Consider the following 18499-nt stretch of genomic DNA (forward strand, 5'->3'; position numbering starts at 1 on the left):
TATAATAATCTCATGACAGTTACAATTAACCTCATTTTTAAAATGAGAAAACAGTCTCAGAAAGCTTAAGTTGCTCAAGTCTCTGACTTAATACATGGGACAACATAAAAAAACATAACTATGAAGAGAGTATATATAGCAACATGAAAAATATTAAGAGAAATCTGCAAAATAAAAAATTGATTTTAGGCATGAAACATGTATGTGGATATATGCAAAGAACAGAAAACAAAAGCATGCCCTGCATCTGACTGAGGCAAGATGAATACTTTTACATTTTTTATATTTTTTGCTCTTGTTAGAATGTTTGCCGAATAAAAGAGGGAGAAACTTCTTGTGAAACTATTCAAAGACTAGTCCCCATTTTTTTCCCTAAAGGATGGTCTTTGTCATGTCAATTTTCTCAACACCATCCCAAATCCAGCTTTTTCCACGTTTCCTGCAAACCCTGCTCCTCGGTATTTACACCTGCTTGTCCATCTCCAGGTGGCTTGACCTCAGCTACTCACACTCTGGCCAGGTCCTGTCCTCCACGTATCTCTGTGTAACACTGAAGTGCCTGCCTAACAATTCAGTAAGCCTACGGGGCTTCTCCCACCACAGTGTCCCCCCTCTCTGTGATCTCTGAACAGTTCATCAATTTTCAATACTTTTATCAACCACGTGACCATTATGCCTGAAAGTCCAAGTATTTTCACTCTGACTCCTTTGCCTGGAGTGATTCTGTGTGTGTCAGCAAGAGCAGTCCCACGCAGGATGCAGAGCATCCCAGTCTGTGAATGGCTAAGGAAGGGAGAGCAAGGACATTCTTGCTGTCCTTGATCCCCAAAGATTTCTCCAGATGCCAGGGGTGGGATGCTCAGAGGACCAGGGAAGAACCCCCATCACCCACTGCAGCTTAAGGCATTTTTCCACAGAAAGCCCCTTCTGCAGACCCTGCTCAGCCTGAGGCTCGGTGTTAATAAGAAACCAAGCTGCCCTGACAAGAGATGGGGCAGTTTGGGCTCTGTGTCCTTTACATTTCTACTCTACTCCCAGGAACAGGCTGGAAGGCAGCTTTAAGTTGATTGCATTATGATTGAGCTATTTTTTAAAGTGTAAGAGACTAAAAACAGGGGAGGCGGGGCGGGTTAGGGGAATTTCACTTCCCATTGGTTTCCACCTTTGTCCAAGGGTCAACAAAATAGAACTCCATCTTCACCCTGGATGTGAAGAACTGGAAGACGTGCTCCCAGGATCAGGAACTTCGGCAACTGCAAAGGGAGGGCGGGAAAGCCAGTAAGGTTGGGTTGGAGACTGGGAGGAGGCGGTGGACACGCCCTTCTCAGGGCCTCGGCCAAAAGGCGTAGAAGCCGAGTTCTCTCTAAGAGCCAGAGAGAGAACTTCTCAAGGCAGCACGAATCCTCAGAGGGGCAGAAGGGTAGTAAGGGAAGCCGCAGGCAGGATGGAGCCGGGTCGAGGAGCTTCCTGTTGAGCATCCCTAACACCTGAGTCCCTAGTTCACACATACTTAGGATGGAGATCGAGGAAAGCAGAACCTCTCGGTCCCGGAGAGGGCCGGTCCCTCTGTTTCCAGATGTCAAACCGTACCTCAAGCGAGTCCCGGGGATCCGGCTACGGAATTCCTAGGCGATTGTGAACCTTCTCCGGGGACTCCCGCGTTAGGGTTCTCTCCGCGCAGAGGGGAGAGGGAGACCCACGGGACAGCCTGAAGGCCCTGCTGCAGTCGGCTGGTTCCCCAGACCACGCCGCCCTCGCCCACCCCGGGTGCAGCTCAGCTCAGGGCCGCCGGGCTCGGAGTCGCGGGCCGCTCTCCAAACCCACTCTGCGCGCGGACACCCGCCACGCCCTCGGACTCCCAGCCCTGTGACAGCCCGCTGCCCTGGGAACCGCGAGGAAAGGCAGGAGGGACTGGCGCGGGGACTAAGGTGGACGAGTCGGACTCCTGAGGGGGCCCACTCTTTTCTCCACTGGAAAAGAGACCCACGAGGACTCAACGGCGAGGCGCCAGAGGGGTGCGGAGCTGCGGCCCCATGAGGGACCAGAGTAGGGCAAACTGGACTCCTCTCTGCCCTCCCCATCACGCAAGGCCCCCTTCCACGCCCTTACTCGCCGCGTCCACGCCAAGCCCAGGGCGCGCTTGCGTCCCCGCGGGAGAGCCGGGATCCCGCGCGCCGCGCGCTATGGAAGCAGCTAACCTCTCGGTGGCCTCCACCGGCGTCGCCCTTCGCCTGGGACCCGAAGCCTTCAGCAGCAGCCCAAACCCAAGCGGGGTCGTCGGATCGACCCCAGGCGCTGCGGCCCCGCCGGGCCGAGAACCGCCTTTCTCCGTCTTCTCGGTGCTGGTGGTGACGCTGCTGGTGCTGCTGATCGCGGCCACGTTCCTGTGGAACCTGCTGGTCCTGGTCACCATCCTGCGCGTCCGCGCCTTTCACCGTGTGCCGCATAACTTGGTGGCCTCGACGGCCGTGTCGGACGCGCTAGTGGCCGCGCTGGTAATGCCCCTGAGCCTGGTGAGCGAGCTGTCGGCTGGGCGACGGTGGCGGCTGGGCAGGCGTCTGTGCCACGTGTGGATCTCCTTCGACGTGATGTGCTGCACCGCCAGCATTTGGAACGTGGCGGCCATCGCCCTGGACCGCTACTGGACTATCGCGCGCCACCTGCAGTACACGCTGCGCGCCCGCCGCCGCGCCTCGGCGCTCATGATCGCGCTCACCTGGGCGCTCTCGGCGCTCATCGCCCTCGCACCGCTGCTCTTCGGCTGGGGCGAGGCGTACGACGCTCGACTCCAGCGCTGCCAGGTGAGCCAGGAGCCCTCCTACGCCGTCTTCTCCACCTGCGGCGCCTTCTACCTGCCGCTTGGCGTGGTGCTGTTTGTCTACTGGAAGATATATAAGGCGGCCAAGTTTCGCTTCGGTCGCCGCTGCAGGGCTGTGCTGCCCCTGCCCTCCGCCGTGCAGGTGAGGCGCGGGTTGGGGAATGGGGATTTGGGAAAGGGGTCGCCGAGGGACGAGGAAGCCTGGCGAAACGGAGAGCTGGAGGTGCAAGTTTGCACACTTGGCGCAAGCTTTTCAGGTTGGCCAGCCTGAGCGCACGCGGAGTTGGCCATCTGCTCTGCTGCAGCCCTCGCGGAGGAGCTCCGCATCCGCGCCTAGCGCGCACACGAGGAGTTCATGCGTGGATGGTGCGCCGTGGGGAAAGGAGTTCCAGCACCTGCCCACTCGGACTGGAGCTGGCGCGGGTACCGCGGCACCACGCGGCTGGGAGGGGCGGCAGGGGCGGTGTTGCTCGGTAGCGTTGAGCTCGCGGCGGATCCACGGCGCCCTCCGTTGCTTTTCCCCTGGAGCTATTGTGTCCGTGGGAGTCCTCAGCCGCCAATTTCCCAGCCCCGGCTAGACCAAGCGTGACGGCAGGGGGCTGGAAATTCGTCCTGCTGTTGAACACATTTCTGTGACCATTCGCTCGGTATTTTTGTCTCCACTGCACCCTCATTCACCCCTGCAGTCCCGAGACTATTCACTCTATTGGCCAGCTTCCTGCCAAGGGGAAAGTGAGGATAAAAATGAATCTAAGTATCACTTTTCTTTAACTATGTCAACCTCAGTGCTATCCTTTAGTGACTTTGGAAAGAGATAGAAAGCTCAGGACCTTGGGGCAGTTACTTAATCTCTGTGGGCGTTGTTTCCTGCTCTTTAGACTGGTTAATTCCTACGTAATAGGGCTCTTGGCTTACGTGAGATAAAGAATGCAGACCCCTGGCACAGTGCCTGGCAAACGGCGGTGGAGGGGTCGCAGAACTGCCTGGAGCGAGGGGATCCTCAGGGCCAGGGCATTGCCCGGCAATCCACAATGGGCGCCGGAAAGGAAGGAATGAGAGGAAGGAACCTGCATTTGGCAGAACTTCTCTCCTCTGTCTTTAGAATGGGGGCTTTCTGCTTTTTTTGTTTGTTGTTTAGTCTGTAATTCCTGTCAGACTCTTGAGACCCCATGGACAGTAACCCGCCAGGCCCCTCTGTCCATGGGATTCTCCAGGCAAGAATACTGGAGTGGACTTCCTTTTCCTTCTCCAGGGGATCGTCCCCACCCAGGGATCAAACTTGCACCTCCTGCTTGGCAGGTAGCTTCTTCACCCCTGAGCCACCTGGGAAGACTCTCTGCCTTTTGGTCAGACCCTAAGAGACCCTAACTCGCTCCTCACTCTGGAGCTCACTTTGTGGGCTTCAGGCCCTCAGTCCTGGAGAATAATAGGAATTATTGCCTCTTTCCTAATACAATGTATGGACCAGGGGAAGGGGACACGAGGTGGGAAAGAAAGAGGGTCAGTTTTTTTGTTGTTAGCTTTCTTTTAATTCTGTAAGTTAACCCAGATGCTTAGGTTATTCAAATATGTGTATTTTTAAAAGCAGGCATCTCCCGCCCCCCCACACCCTTCATGAAATGGCAGAGGAGTTTTGTAGGATAAAACGGGAATGTCAAGTCTATAATTGGAAAGTGTTGTTAAGGGAGAGCTTTATTCAGAATTAATGATGTCCTTTGAAAGGTCCCTTGGAAGTGCCTGGGGTGATTATCCTTTTTCTATCTGAGTGCCAAGGCAGGGCAGACTTTTACTGGCTACATCGATCCAGGGTGCACCCTGAGAAATCATGGTGAAATGGATGCCAGAAAGGCTTGCCACGCCTGAGTTTAGTGTTCATTTTTGACAGACCCTATTCAAGCAGCTGATAACAAAGCAGATGTGCCTCGATGATGGGGGAGCTGGACAATCAGGATGGTCACTGGTAGGGAGAAAGTTCTCTGGGAGGCAGAGCAGCCTGGTGATTTAGCCACCTGCCAGCAATGAGCTTCTTTCCCATTTTGGGCTGCAAGCTTTCTCCTCTAAGACACCGCATTGGTCTAAGTCACGGCTAAGAGTCTTGAATCATATGATGCTGAGGTTGTAGATGAGGTGGGTTCAAGAACATCCTGCTTCTTTAGGCTCCAGCAAGCCATCACTCAAACTCCTGGGAGATGTTGCAGAGTCAGCATTTGCAAGCTTGTTGACCACACCCAAACAGAAGTTTTAACTAATGTGCCAGAAATACTCTCTCTGTGCCTTCCCCCACCTGCTTTATAAAAAAATTTAATTGGAGGGTAGTTGCTTTATGATGTTGTGTTGGTTTCTGCTGTATAAGAACATGAACCAGCCATGAGTACATATAACCCCCTCTCTTCTGAGGCTCCTATCCAGCCCTCTCCTTCCGTCCCACCCTTCTAGGTCATCGCAGAGGCCAGTCTGGGCTCCCTGTGTTACACAGCAGCTTCTCACCAGCTATCTGTTTCACACGTGCTAGTGCATATATGTCAATGCTTCTTTCTCTGTTTATCCTCCCCTCTTCCCACCCCTGTGTCCACAAGACCATCCTCTACATCTGCATTGCTAGTCTTGCCCTGCAAATAGGTACATCAGGACCATTTTCTAGATTCCATATATGTGCATTAACATGTGATATTTGTTTTTCTCTTCCAGACTTATTTCACTCTGTATAACCTGCTTTTCTCTGCATTCCAGGGGAAATGAGTAGAATTAAATTTAGGTCCTGCAAAATGTCTTTACTGCTTTCTGTGGGTGATGGGAGCACTTAGGAAGGCAGAAGGCCTCTGGTCATGAGGTTGTGCTCACCCTTCACCATTTTCAGGATTCTGTGACTAGGTCCCAACACTAAAATAGGATCAGGGAGGAATCTGCAATCATGCCTCAAGTTTTGAAAGTAGACGTGGAAAGAAATGCTGACTGAGTGAGTTCCCTCTTCCAGGCACAGTGACCCTTTATCTTCTTCCTCTTATTTAATCCTCAGGCTCCAGACACATTGGCATACAGCGTCTGTTTGTCAGGATAAGCTAAGATACGCTGAGTAACACAGAACCCCCAGACTAACGGTTTAACCCAGTTTCACGCAAAGTTCAGTGTGGGTCTGGTGGCCCCCCTCCCCTGCTCAGCTCTCCTCCAGGCAGTGACTTGTGGATCCAGGCCCCTTGTCATCTTTAAGTTACGCCGTCTTGAACATGTGGTTTCTGAGGTTGCTGTGGAAGAGGAAGTGAGACCTGGAGATACAGCAGCTTCTACCTGCCTTACCCAGAAGAGCCCCTTCCGGGCACAGTCCATTGGCCAGACACTGTCTGTGAAGACTAGGGGAACCTATGGCTCTTTGGTGAGCATTAACCATCTTTGCCACACAGCTCTCATTTTTCTTGTTGTTCAGTCTTTAAGTTGTGTCCATTGAGTTGGTGATGCCATCCAACCATGACAGAGGATGGTCTGTCACCCCCTTCTCCTCCTGCCCTCAATCTTTCCCAGCATCAGGATCTTTTCCAATGAGTCGGCTCTTCACATCAGAGTTGAATTTAGGTCCTGCAGCTTCAGCTTCAGCACCAGTCCTTCCAGTGAATATTCAGGGTTGATTTCCTTTAGGATTGACCAGTTTGATCTCCTTGTAGTCCAAGTGACTCTCAAGGGTCTTCTCCAGCACCACAGTTCAAAAGCATCCATTCTTCAGATGATCCAATTCAGGTGCCATAAAGTGAGTTCATCCATGACCTCACAGTTCCTGGGTGGAGAAGCTAAAGTCTGTCCTGGATCTATCAATAAAATCACTGTTCTTTTCATCCCTTTTTCATTATGCTGTGCTCTCTGCAGAAATTTAATTTCTGAGCTCTGTCACAAGCATCTAGAACTTCATGGGAGTGAGACAGTCATATCCCAGTCAAGGTGGGTCATGGGGATGTCAACTAAAAACAACAACAAGAAAAAAACAACCTAAAAGTTGATAATGTTGGCGGACTTTCTGAGAACTTCATCCTGGAAGACAGGTTCTCAGATAGTTCTGATGTGTTATCTTGCTGCAAGCCCATGGGCTGTGGCCTCCCAGGCTGCTCTGTTCATAGGTTCTCCAGGCAAGAGTACTGGAGTGGGTCGCCATTTCCTTCTCCAGGTATCTTCCTGACACAGGGATCCAACCTGTGTCTCCTGCATTGGCAGGTGGATGGCAGCCCATCCATGGGGAGCAGGATCTCAAAACTGTGAACTCCTTTGTAGGAGAGTTGAAAAACAAGTGAATACAGAGGCACCACCGGCTTCTCTCAGGAGTGGGGGTTAATTCCCATCTGCATCCTTCTTTTCCCACCTCATAGATGGGACACCATGATGTAGTATATTCTGCTGTCCCTAATGCATCCCCCATGGGTTATAATTGTTTCCTACTATCCTATACTCTTTACTGCTTAGAAGAGGAAAAAAGCAAAGTCAATAGAGATTGTTTGGTTGGTTTTTAAAATGCAACATCAAACATTTTGTTCATTTTAATTGTTTGTCTGATAGCCATGCCTGATACCAAGGCATGCTTACTTATTAGGCATAGTGGGTATACCACCGAGAGCCGCCATACTTTTAGGGGCCCATGGAAATTATTTAATTTCTTTTAGAGGGAAAGTGAATATAATAGTAATGAATAGGTAATAATGAGTTCAGCCTTGATTATATTAGTCTTTATAATAATATGATCAGAAAATATAATTTTTAATATTTTTTAATGGAAGAAGGGCCCACAGAGGCATGGATGCCTCAGGCTCAAGAAGGTTATAATGCAGCCTTGGTTGATACCTTCTTTCATTCACTCAATCAATAAACATGTGCTGGGAGACAGTGTGCACATTAGTTAAGAACTTGGGATTTGGAAACAAGGAGACCTGGATTTCAATTCTTTTTGTGCCACTTATTAACTCTCTAGCCAAGTGAATTCAGCTCCATCTGCATTTCCCTGTAGGTAAAATAGAAATATTGCTATCTGCCTCTTAACATTCTTGTGAAGAGTAGATGAGATAACAGTGTATATGGAATAACTAAAATAGTAAACCCTAAATGATGGCCACTGTACTACTTTTGTTACTATTTTTGCAACTTTTCTTATAAGTTATAAATAATAAGTTATTATTTTATACCTCTTACTGCTGTTGCTCACCATTATAAGTGGATTAGTTAGTTATTTCTTAACAATCACCCCTATGTTTAGTGTCTTCAAACAACAAACATGTATGAACTCAATTTCTGTGGGTCTGGCATTGGGAACAGCTTAGCTGGGTGTTCTGGTCCAAGGTCATTTGTGGTTGTAGCTGTGGTTCACACAGCTGTTAGCAGAAGGCTCTACAGGGCTGCCTGAGTGTCATCCCCGATATAGTAGCCGGCTTTCCCCAGTCTGAGAGTGAGGCAAGGGGGAAACTGCAGTGCCTTTTATGAGCTGTCTCAGAAGCTACGTTTCATCACTTCTCCCCTAAAATCTATTCATTAGAAGTGAGTCACTAACTCCACCCCACCCTCAAGGGAAGGCGACTTAGGCTCAACTCTTGGGAGATGAGTGAAAGAACCTGTGAATGTATTTTAAAACCACCACAAAAGGCCGCGCAGATGGTATTCAAGGTTATTGGACTTGTACTGACCTGTGCATCAGACAACATGGGAGCCTCTGAGGTTTCGTAGGAGTGGTCTCTGCTCTCCAGGGATTCATGCTGCTGCTGCTGCTGCTAAGTCACTTCAGTCGTGTCCGACTCTGTGCGACCCCATAGACGGCAGCCCACCAGACTCCGCCGTCCCTGGGATTCTCCAGGAAAGAACACTGGAGTGGGTTGCCATTTCCTTCTCCAGTGCATGAAAGTGAGAAGTGAAAGTGAAGTCGCTCAGTCGTGTCCGACTCTTAGCGACCCCATGGACTGCAGCCTACCAGGCTCCTCTGTCCATGGGATTTTCCAGGCAAGAGCCCTGGAGTGGGGTGCCATTGCCTTCTCCAGGGATTCATGTTAGTAAATCACAATTACAGAATTATAAATGTAATAAAGTCTTTTAAATTTTTATTTTATTTTTTTGTCTGTGCTATGTCTTCATTGCTGCACGAGGTCTTTCTCTAGTGTGGTGTGAGGTCTTATTGATGTGGCTTTTCTTGTTGTGGACCACAGGCTGTTGGGCACACGGGCTTCAGTAGTTGTGACTTGCGGACTCTAGAGGTCAGTAAATGTGATGCACAGGCTTAGTTGTCCTGCAGCATGTAGGATCTTCCTGGACCAGGGATTGAACTTGTGTCCCCTGCTTTGGCAGGCAGATTCTTAGCCACTGGATCACCAGGGAGGTCTGCAATGATGTCTTACAGGTGTTCCGTCCAGAGTACAGTGGTCTTGAAAGACTGATAGTATTTGTGAAAGCACTTTGTAACCTGTAAAGGTCAAAATAAATGTATAGTATTGAACTATCGGGTTTGTGACGACTTGGATCTGAATTTTAGCTAATGTCATATTACAAAATATTTGCCTCTCCAAACTAATCCTCCACATTAGATTTGTGTTGTAAGCATACAGTATATAAGCCCTAAGTGACCTAAAAACTATACAGAATACTTGATGTTTTTGTCACATCTTCAATGTTTAGCTGTCATTTGTTCCACCCCAAAGACTAAGGGGCTGTTGGTCTTGTGGACCTAGCCACGTGTGGGACCAGAGTTCGGTCAGAGCTAAGCTCTGGGAAGAGGATGGTGGAAAATCACCACCCTCATTCTGATTCCATCTATTAAAAGAAATATGACTCAAACCAGTCCCATGCCAGCATGCAAGACTATTTTAACATAAGAAAAGTAAATTTTATTCATCAAATTGTAAGATTATTTTAACTTTAGAAAAGTAAAGTTTATTCATCAAATTGTATGGTAACATACATCTGACTTATCATTTGATTCTTTTAAGACTGATGCCTAATTGTCTGAGAGTTTTCAGAACTACTTGTGTGGACAAAGGAGCGTTTTCTCTAGACTTTTTAGAAATACCCCTGGCTTTCCCCTCTCTAGAAACTTCTTCCTTGTTCTCTTCCATTGCTACATTCATTCTGCCTCTTTACTTCTGCTTCCATTTCTCTTTTCCCTGGTTGGATTGTTGGGGAAAGTGCAGGGGAGACGAAGGGGGATGTAGACGAAGTATGGTGCAGGGATTAGGTGTCTGCCCCAGTGACCTTGCAACAAGCTACTTCTTAAATCCGTGTAGTTCTCAGAGAAGATTGAGTTTCTCAGTAGAAGAATGAGATTCAAATTCCATGGTTATTAACCCTTTCACAGGTCACAGAATTCCTTGAAAATTAAAGAAAGCTTTGGACTGGCTGCTCAGAAAGGCTTGTAGGCACCTGCTTGCCCAGTGTGCCTAGGGCACTGCCCGAAGCCTATTTGGAGGGTGATCCTCGGTCTTGCCTCCCACCCACTCTTCGGAGGAATGGAGGCCACAGTGCAGTAGGAACTGGGGCTCTCCACAGCATGGGCAGTGGTTGTCACGGGGAGCCATGGCCCCCTACGCGGCCGTGTCAAGACTCTGGGGCTGGAGGATGCCTGCGCAAAAGGCAAGACGTCCCCTCTCTCCATTACACCCTCCTCTATGCCAAGACTCTCTGGCCTGGGAGTCTGGGGACCTCAAGGTAAGAACTCACACAGAGGACCTTCCATTGGCCTCCACCCGTAAAAGAGGATGACTAGATCAGATGATATTAGAACGGAAACAAATGTTGTGTAATTTTAAGTAACACACTTGATTACAGTTTCCCTTCCTCAGTATTAACTCCAGTGAGTTCTTAGCCATCCCAGGGTAATTGAGCACCGCCGCCCCCCCCCACCAAATTCATATTTTCCAAATGTAATAATAGTAGCAATTGTCCTTTATGTTATGATGATACCTGAGTTTAGCATAACTATTCTTTGTGGTGTATGTAATTACACTCAAGGGAAAGGTAATTTTTTTCAAGCCCAGCAGTGCTCTGCTTTTATTTATTAATCTGTTTTTTTTTTTTTTTTTGAAATAAGGAAACATCTTTATTTTCTGGTTTCTTTTGCACAAGGGAAGCTGCTGAGAAAATTTCCTGTTGTAGTTTGTTAGACAAGTTAGACATTAGACAGCTTCTGTTTACTTTGAGGGGATATTTTGATTAGTTTTCTCGTCAAGGTGCCTTTGAGAAGTGCAGCTTGGAGCTTGGTTATCTCCGTACAGCACGGGCAGAGAGAATGGCACTTTGGGTACTCCATCTCCTGACCTGTTGAGCTCTGGATAGAAATGGGGAATTCCAGTTACAATCCGGATTGCCTTCAACCAAGACCGGAAGCCTCAATGTCCTCCGTCCTCTCCCAGAGGTCTCAGGGCTTGGTTAGTCCCTGGGATCGGCGTGTCCCCACCACCAGCCTTGTGAAGAGCCTCGCTATAGTGGATGCCTGACCTGTGTGTCAACACCCAAGCTAGTTGGTTTCAGGAGTGATTAGGAACCATCTTTCTTTTTTCTGCTTTCCTTTTCTAGTTCTTCTTAGGGTGTTCGTCTCACAACACTGGCGGTTTACACATGTTTGTGGGTGCTTCCTGCGGCAGCTGGATTTTTTTTTTTAATTAGAGGGGAGGGAAGGCACATTCCTTTTACTTAGAGGGACATAACGATGACATCTCTGAGTTCCTGCCACATATTACTGTCTCACTGTCATCCTCCAGGAAGCCCACCATGTATGACGGATAAAGATCTTCATCGCTGGAAATGCAAAACTGGGAGCTCAGATTGGAATCCTGCCTACGCCCTAATTTGCTCTGAGCCTTGGTTTCCTTACTCCTTAGTCACTGGCTGCTGTTATAACTGAGTCAGATGGTTTGTGGAACCACATGGCCAATAGCAGATGACTGTCAGGAACTCTGAGATTTCTCCCTCCTGGCAAGCTCACAAGTCAGCCTACCCTAGTTTACTGGACACTGACAAAAGACAGGAGACTTCTGGGTCAGAGTCAAAGGATGTTATCACTCGTGGTTCACAGGCAGCATGAACTTCATGTGTGCATCTCTTCTCTTCCCTTCGAAGTCCCATGCGACTGACATGGAGTGGGCCAGCTGGATCTGCATCACAAATAGTAGGGAAACTCCCAGATTAGGGAACTCATGTCGGTACTGCCCAGGACTGAACAGTATATAAACCTACCCTTTGCTTTTCGGAAACCTGAATCTTTAATAATGGGTTGCAAGTAAATCTGTCTTCTTTTCTACTGGGAGATAACTCTCTCACTCTTCCAAGGCTGTTTGTTATACAAACATCCTTGACAGGCTGGTCCGAAACAAGAGCTGTCAGTGCCTTTGCTGGCAAAGTGTGTAGAAACACAGGAGACTTAAAAGAGACTTGTCTCCCCAAATAACTTTTTATTTAGTGTTTGTTGAGATTTTACTATAGACCATACGTTACACTAGGTGCTGGGGACGCTTCAGTGGACAGGACACTCGTGTCTCTGCCCTCCTGGAGTATTGATCGTGACACAATATTCACAGTCAGCATGAAGATTCAGAATCTGTGCCTTGGTATCAGAGTGCTTACGAGAATAGTGGGACAGGATATTTGAAATTGGGACTTCATGAAAAATTCCAGTTCACAGTCCCTACATGTACTAGTCCAGTCTAGTGTTATTTGCTCAGTCGTGTCCAACTCTTTGTGACCCCAGAGACTGTAACCCGCCAGGCTTTTCTGTCCATGGGATTCTCCAGGCAAGAATATTGGAGTGGTTGCCATTCTGTTCTCCAGGAGATCTTCCTGACTCAGGGGACTGAATCCGGGTCTCCTGCATTGCAGGCAGATTCCTTACTGTCTGAGCCATCAAGGAAGCCCCAGGAGATGATTAATAAATGTCAGCATATATTGTCTGGCTGATTTGGTCCTTAATTAATTTTAGATGGAAAAGCCTCAGATTCTATGGAGATGTTTAGGTGAACTCATCTTTCAGGTCATGTCTCACAGTGGCAGAGAGAAGCCAAAGAGGCCTGGAGCCAGACAGATGGACAGGCACCTTGGTTCTGCTTTGCCCTGCTCGTGTGACCTTGCTCGTAGCATCTGATATCTCCAAACGTCTGTGTACTCAGAGCACCTGTCCTGTTACAGCAGGACAGAAGGTGGCAGGTGCTACTGGTTCTGCACCTTCAACAGTCAGAATTTTAACCTTCAGATGAGTGGATTCTAAGAGTCTGTGGCCTTGTAAGCCAGAATGGTCAGTTTTACAACAGGTGTAGAGAGGATTATCAGGGCTTCCCCGGTGGCTCAGACAGTAAAGAATCTGCCTGCAATGCAGGAGATCTGGGGTTCAGTCCTTGGGTCAGGAAGATCCCCTGGAGAAGGAAATGGCAACCCACTCCAGTACTCTTGCCTGGAGAATTCCATGGACAGAGGAGCCTGGCAGTGCTACAGTTCATAGGATCATAAAGAGTAGGAAATGACCGAGTGAGTGCCACTGCTAGAGAGCATTGTCAGGGCAAAGAGGCTGAGGAGACACCCAACCAAAGAGGAAAGATGGAGAAGCTCAGGGCTGGCCCCAGAGCTGACTGCTGGAGCCCCTAGACAGTTTTCAGGAAGCCAGAGACATTCATTCTGAAGGCATCCCAAGCATAAATGTGGTCCTAAAATAGGTTCTGTGTTTTCTCCACTGTCAAATGGAGATAAACGCCTGAAGGTTTGGCATGAGGGCGAATCAGAGTTAGTCATTACAAGTGTCTGTTTTACAGTGGCTTTTCTGGAATTGTTCTTTGTGTCTTTTGGTTTTCTATTTCTTCAGATGAAAAACGCCATGCTTGTCCGTCTTCTAGCAAACCAGGGTCTGACCTCACTGACTTGTTGACTTGGAGGCTGTTCTGGAAAGGTTCCATTGTCTGTCCTGTCCCTCCATATAGGATGCAGCAGGCTCAGGTGACAGGCTGTGAACACAAGGCTCCACGTTGGTGGAGCAAAGCGGGATTCTGCTGAATGCTGCAGTGATGGACGCTGAGGTGTTTTAAACCTAATTAGTGGATTTGCCTTTTCTGTTTCTCTTCCCCTAGGATCCCTTTGAAGTGAATTGACCCCATGTGTTTACTTTGTAGCATGACAAGGATTTGGAATTGTGTTAAGGGAGGAAGGAATTCAAGTGCCTGGGAGGTCATTGAGGTCAGCAGAAAAAATCTTTTCAAAAGTGCCCTTTAATGAGCTGAATGGGAGGAATACAAACAAACCACCCACCGCCACCGCCTCTCCTGTCCTGATAATATTGTTTCCTGCAGACAATAGACTGCTAATATCCTAGGGGATTTTAGGATGTCACGTTTTCTTCCTCAGACTTCCATCAGTGGATGCTGGTCATCCATCATGTGAGAACTGGTCAGTGTCACCTCTTCTAAAGGGGAGAAAGGAGCTTCAGCTCCTGCCTGCCTCGGGTGGACCAGAAACCTTGGGATGGCTCATTAAAGAGGGGGTGCCCGCTGGTCTGTGCAGGGTGCGTGTTTGCGGAGCCAGGACTGTGTAAGGGGCAGAGGGGTGGGGGGAGGGACGTGCTGTTGGTCTCTCCTGGAGTCACCTGCCTTTTCCTTCTCTCTCTCTGAGTGGCAGGCGGGAGGAGGCTGGGTTTACACTCAGAAAGGAAAGGATTCAACTTTGTCCATGTCACCATGATCTGTTTCAGGATGACTTAGTCATTTTCCAAATAAATAGAGATGAGTGTTGGCAGGAAGTAGCAGAGACAGAGAATTTGAAGGTAGAGCTTAGCGTGAGGAGCCGCAGGTTTGCAGAGATCAGACCACCTGGGTGCCTTCTAAGCCCCATCCTGGGCCAGGTGAGAGGAACCCGGGCTCTTCCTTGGTGCCTGGAGGTCGGGTGGCTCTCCTGATGGCCGCTGCCAGCTGCGTCTGGGAGAGAAATGAGCTGCAGTCCTTGCCTGGGGGCCCCTTGCCTCTGTGTTTTCTCCAGCATCATGGCTGGCAGCATTCTGGAAAGGAAGAGACACGCAGGTGAGGAGCGTGTGGTTGAAACGATCAGTCAACGTGGCATCTGTTTCCTAGGCTCTGACCGGGCGCCAGGTGGTGCTGCCAGGTAGGTGTGTACCAGGAAAGCCCAGCCTGCTGCGGTTCAGCTTGGGCCAGAGGGGTACCTCGTGTGACACCCGTGATCGCACTCATGGCTACAAAGGAGGGGAACGTGCACAGAGCACAGAGACACGTGACTGAGTTTAAGGGGGCAACAGGGCTGCTCTGAGAGGCTGGTGGCCTTTAAGCTGAGACTCAAGAGGCAGATAGGAAGTGACCAAAGGCTGGGGGTGAGAGGGTGGAGAGCAGCCAGAGGCTCCTTAAATGGTAGCTAATTATCACCACAAGGTCACTTACACTTGGCTTATTTTAAGCTAGGCGACACAACATTATCTCCTAATTTAAAGTGAATCCACTTAACACAGTAATCGTATAATTTCTTGCAATATTGATGTTTACAGGCGACCTGCCTCTCTGGCTGTGAACTTTGTGAGGGGCAGGCCTGGGTCTGTTCCATTCAGGGTCCGGGTCCCAGCCCACCCCCCTCCATGAGTACTGAGCTGTGAGTGCCTGTGGCAGGGGGTTGTGCTGGGCACCCACACACATTCCCAGTGCTCATTCACGATGGCCTTGTGGCGGGGAGGGGGCCTGGTCACCCGGCCTCATACAAGGAAACGGCCTGGCCAGTGGGGCTGGAGCTCAAGCCAGGGTCTGACATCAAGGCGAGTGTTCTTAAGTGCCTCCCCCGCCCCCCTTTTTAGATCATATTATTATTTGATTGGGATTCCCTGGTGGCCCAGATGGTAAAGAATTATTTGTTCTAATATCTGACATTGTGGGGACCACCACCACTCTGTCCCTGAAGAACCTTCGGGACATATTTTAACCTATGGTTTCAAGAACGTTTTCACCTAGCGTTAATATTTGGGGGTGGGTTATGGCATCAGTTGGGCTTCCCTGATGGCTCAGGGGTTAAGAATATATCTACAATGCAGGAGACACAGGAGATGCCTGTTTGATCCCTGGGTCAGGGAGATCCCTTGGGGGAAGAAATGGCAACCCACTCCAGTATTCTTGCCTGGAAAATTCCATGAACAGAGGAGCCTGGCAGTCTACAGTCCTTAGGGTCGCAAGGAGTACTACACGGCTGAGCACACACATGTGATGATGATGGATCAGTGCATCTCGTATGGGGCTGGAGGGGAGGGGCTGGCCAAGGTTGGATGTATTGTATGTCACTGTATTGCCCAGCCTCACGCATTTTATCTTTGAATTATGCATTTCCTCTGTTCCCAGGGAAAGGAGGCCCCTCAGGAGGCTGAGATGGCGTGCACGGCCCGCCGCCCCGCGGCGGCCTTTCCGGCGAGCGGAGCCTCGTGGCGGGAGCAGAAGGAGAAGCGGGCAGCCGTGATGGTGGGCATCCTCATCGGCGTGTTCGTGCTGTGCTGGACCCCCTTCTTCCTGGCCGAGCTCATCGGCCCCCTCTGCGCCTGCAGCCTGCCCCCCGTCTGGAAAAGCGTGTTCCTGTGGCTAGGCTACTCCAACTCTTTCTTCAATCCCCTGATTTACACGGCGTTTAACAAGAACTACAACAATGCCTTCAAGAACCTTTTCACCAAGCAGAGATAAAGCCAGGGCTTGGAGAGGGGAGGGAACTGGAATTTCTCCCCTTCATTTGTGGTCTGGGCCAGAGCCGTCCCACCGCTGAGTATTGACGACATTTGGGAACCATAGCACTTGGGCCTGGACTACAGGAGCAGCGAAGCCAAAGGCCCTCCAGAAAGACAGCAGGTGGGTGGCAAGCGTGCAGCTATGCCCTCTCACCGAGTGATGCAGACATTGCTAATCAGTCTCAGCATATCTTCCCACTGAGCTGGGACTCAGCCTCAGAATCCTTTCTGGACAGTGCATTCTGCAGTTATTGCTAATTGGCCAGAATTCATACGAGAGTGGTATCCCAGGTGGTGCTAGTGGTAAAGAAGCTGCCTGCCAATGCAGGAGATGTAACAGACATGGGTTCAGTCCCTGCATCGGGAAGATCCCCTGGAGGAAGGCATGACAACCCACTCTGGCATTCTTGCCTGGAGAATCCCATGGACAGAAGAGCCTGGCGGGCTACAGTTCACTGGGTTTCAAAGAGATGGACATGACTGAAGCGACAAGCACGCAGCAGACCAGCCTGGAAGCCGACTTGCTCTTCCTTTGTCTCCTCACCATGTTCTCAGCACAGGGCCCAGTGACCTGTGGCAGAACGGGTACCTGGACCAAGTCTGCCTGAATCTTAACATGGGAAAATGAAGGGACACAACCGAAATCTGACTGGACTCCACATTTCAATGTTGGTTTGCATTTGGTACCATGAGACCCACACATGGTGTAGTGGTTCCACTTGTATTTTTCTACTTGGATTCCAGCAAGGGGCCTTAGAGGGAGAGCCTAGGTGCGGTTTGGAGGAGGGGGCAATGATATTTTTAGGCTCACTCTCACTATTGGATAGATGCTTTATCATTGTGTTCATTTGGCCTGGGCCTTGACTTAATGTAAGATCATTATGGAAGCATCCCAGGCAGAGGGAATCATTTACATTGAGTACTTCTTAAAAGCAAGTTGTCTGCTGACTAATTTGATGGCAACTTCTGCTGGACCTTTCAGACTTCAACTTTTTCTTTACTTAGGCCTTCCCTGACCACTCACTATAATTACAAAATGCTCAATTTCTGAGACAGATCAGTTCAGTTCAGTCGCTCAGTCATGTCCAACTCTTTGCGACCCCATGAACCGCAGCACGCCAGGCCTCCCTATTCATCACCAACTGCCAGAGTCTCCCCAAACTCATGTCCATTAAGTCGGTGATGCCATCCAACCATCTTATCCTGTCGTCCCCTTCCCCTCCTGCCCTCAATCTTTCCCAGCATCAGGGTCTTTTCAAATGAGTCAGCTCTTTGCATCAGGTGGCCAAAGTATTGGAGTTTCAGCTTCAACATCAGTCCTACCAATGAACACCCAGGACTGATCTCCTTTCGGATGGACTGGTTGGTTCTTCTTGCAGTCCAAGGGACTGTCAAGAGTCTTCTCCAACACCACAGTTCAAAAGCATCAATTCTTCTGTGCTCAGCTTTTTTTATAGTTCAACTCTCAGATCCATACATGACCACTGGAAAAACCATAGCCTCAACTAGATAGACCTTTGTTGACAAAGTAATGTCTCTGCTTTTTAATATGCTGTCTAGGTTGGTCATAACTTTCCTTCCAAGGAGTGTCTTTTAATTTCGTGGCTGCAGTCACCATCTGCAGTGATTTTGGAGTCCCCCAAAATAAAGTCAGCCACCGTTTCCACTGTTCCCCCATCTATTTGCCATGAAGTGATGGGACCGGATGCCATGATCTTGGTTTTCTGAATGTTGAGCTTTAAGCCAACTTTTTCACTCGCCTCTTTCACTTTCATCAAGAGACTCTTTAGTTTTTCACTTTCTGCCATAAGGGTGGTGACATCTGCATATCTGAGGTTATTGAGACAGATCAGTTGATGATTAACTTTATGTAAGGATGTACTTCTAATTCCTTTTATTTATTTTTGAACTCCTTATTTTGTATTGAGGTATATGGCTATACCCTAATAAAAACAGTTCAAAAACTATTAATGTTTTGATTTAGTGTCAGGTAAACA

The 18499-nt window shown here is 49.1% G+C and overlaps 1 protein-coding gene across 2 annotated transcripts; it reads left to right on the forward strand.

Annotated features, from left to right (window-relative positions):
• The first annotated feature begins 2183 nt into the window (after positions 1–2183).
• On the forward strand, positions 2184–18409 carry LOC133050893 (5-hydroxytryptamine receptor 5B-like). 2 transcript variants are annotated; one of them, XM_061135185.1, is made up of 2 exons: positions 2184–2960; positions 16129–18409. In XM_061135185.1, the coding sequence occupies exons 1-2, from the start codon at positions 2184–2186 to the stop codon at positions 16459–16461; spliced, it is 1110 nt and encodes a 369-aa protein (XP_060991168.1). In that variant the 3' UTR covers positions 16462–18409. The 2 variants fall into 2 exon arrangements, 1 of the variants encoding a protein (XP_060991168.1); XR_009691720.1 differs by lacking the exon at positions 2184–2960 and adding an exon at positions 14577–14899 and having other exon boundaries at positions 16129–16204.
• The last annotated feature ends 90 nt before the right edge of the window (positions 18410–18499 follow it).

This window comes from Dama dama, chromosome 33 (assembly GCF_033118175.1).
Source record: "Dama dama isolate Ldn47 chromosome 33, ASM3311817v1, whole genome shotgun sequence".
NCBI classification, from domain to species: Eukaryota; Metazoa; Chordata; class Mammalia; order Artiodactyla; family Cervidae; genus Dama; species Dama dama.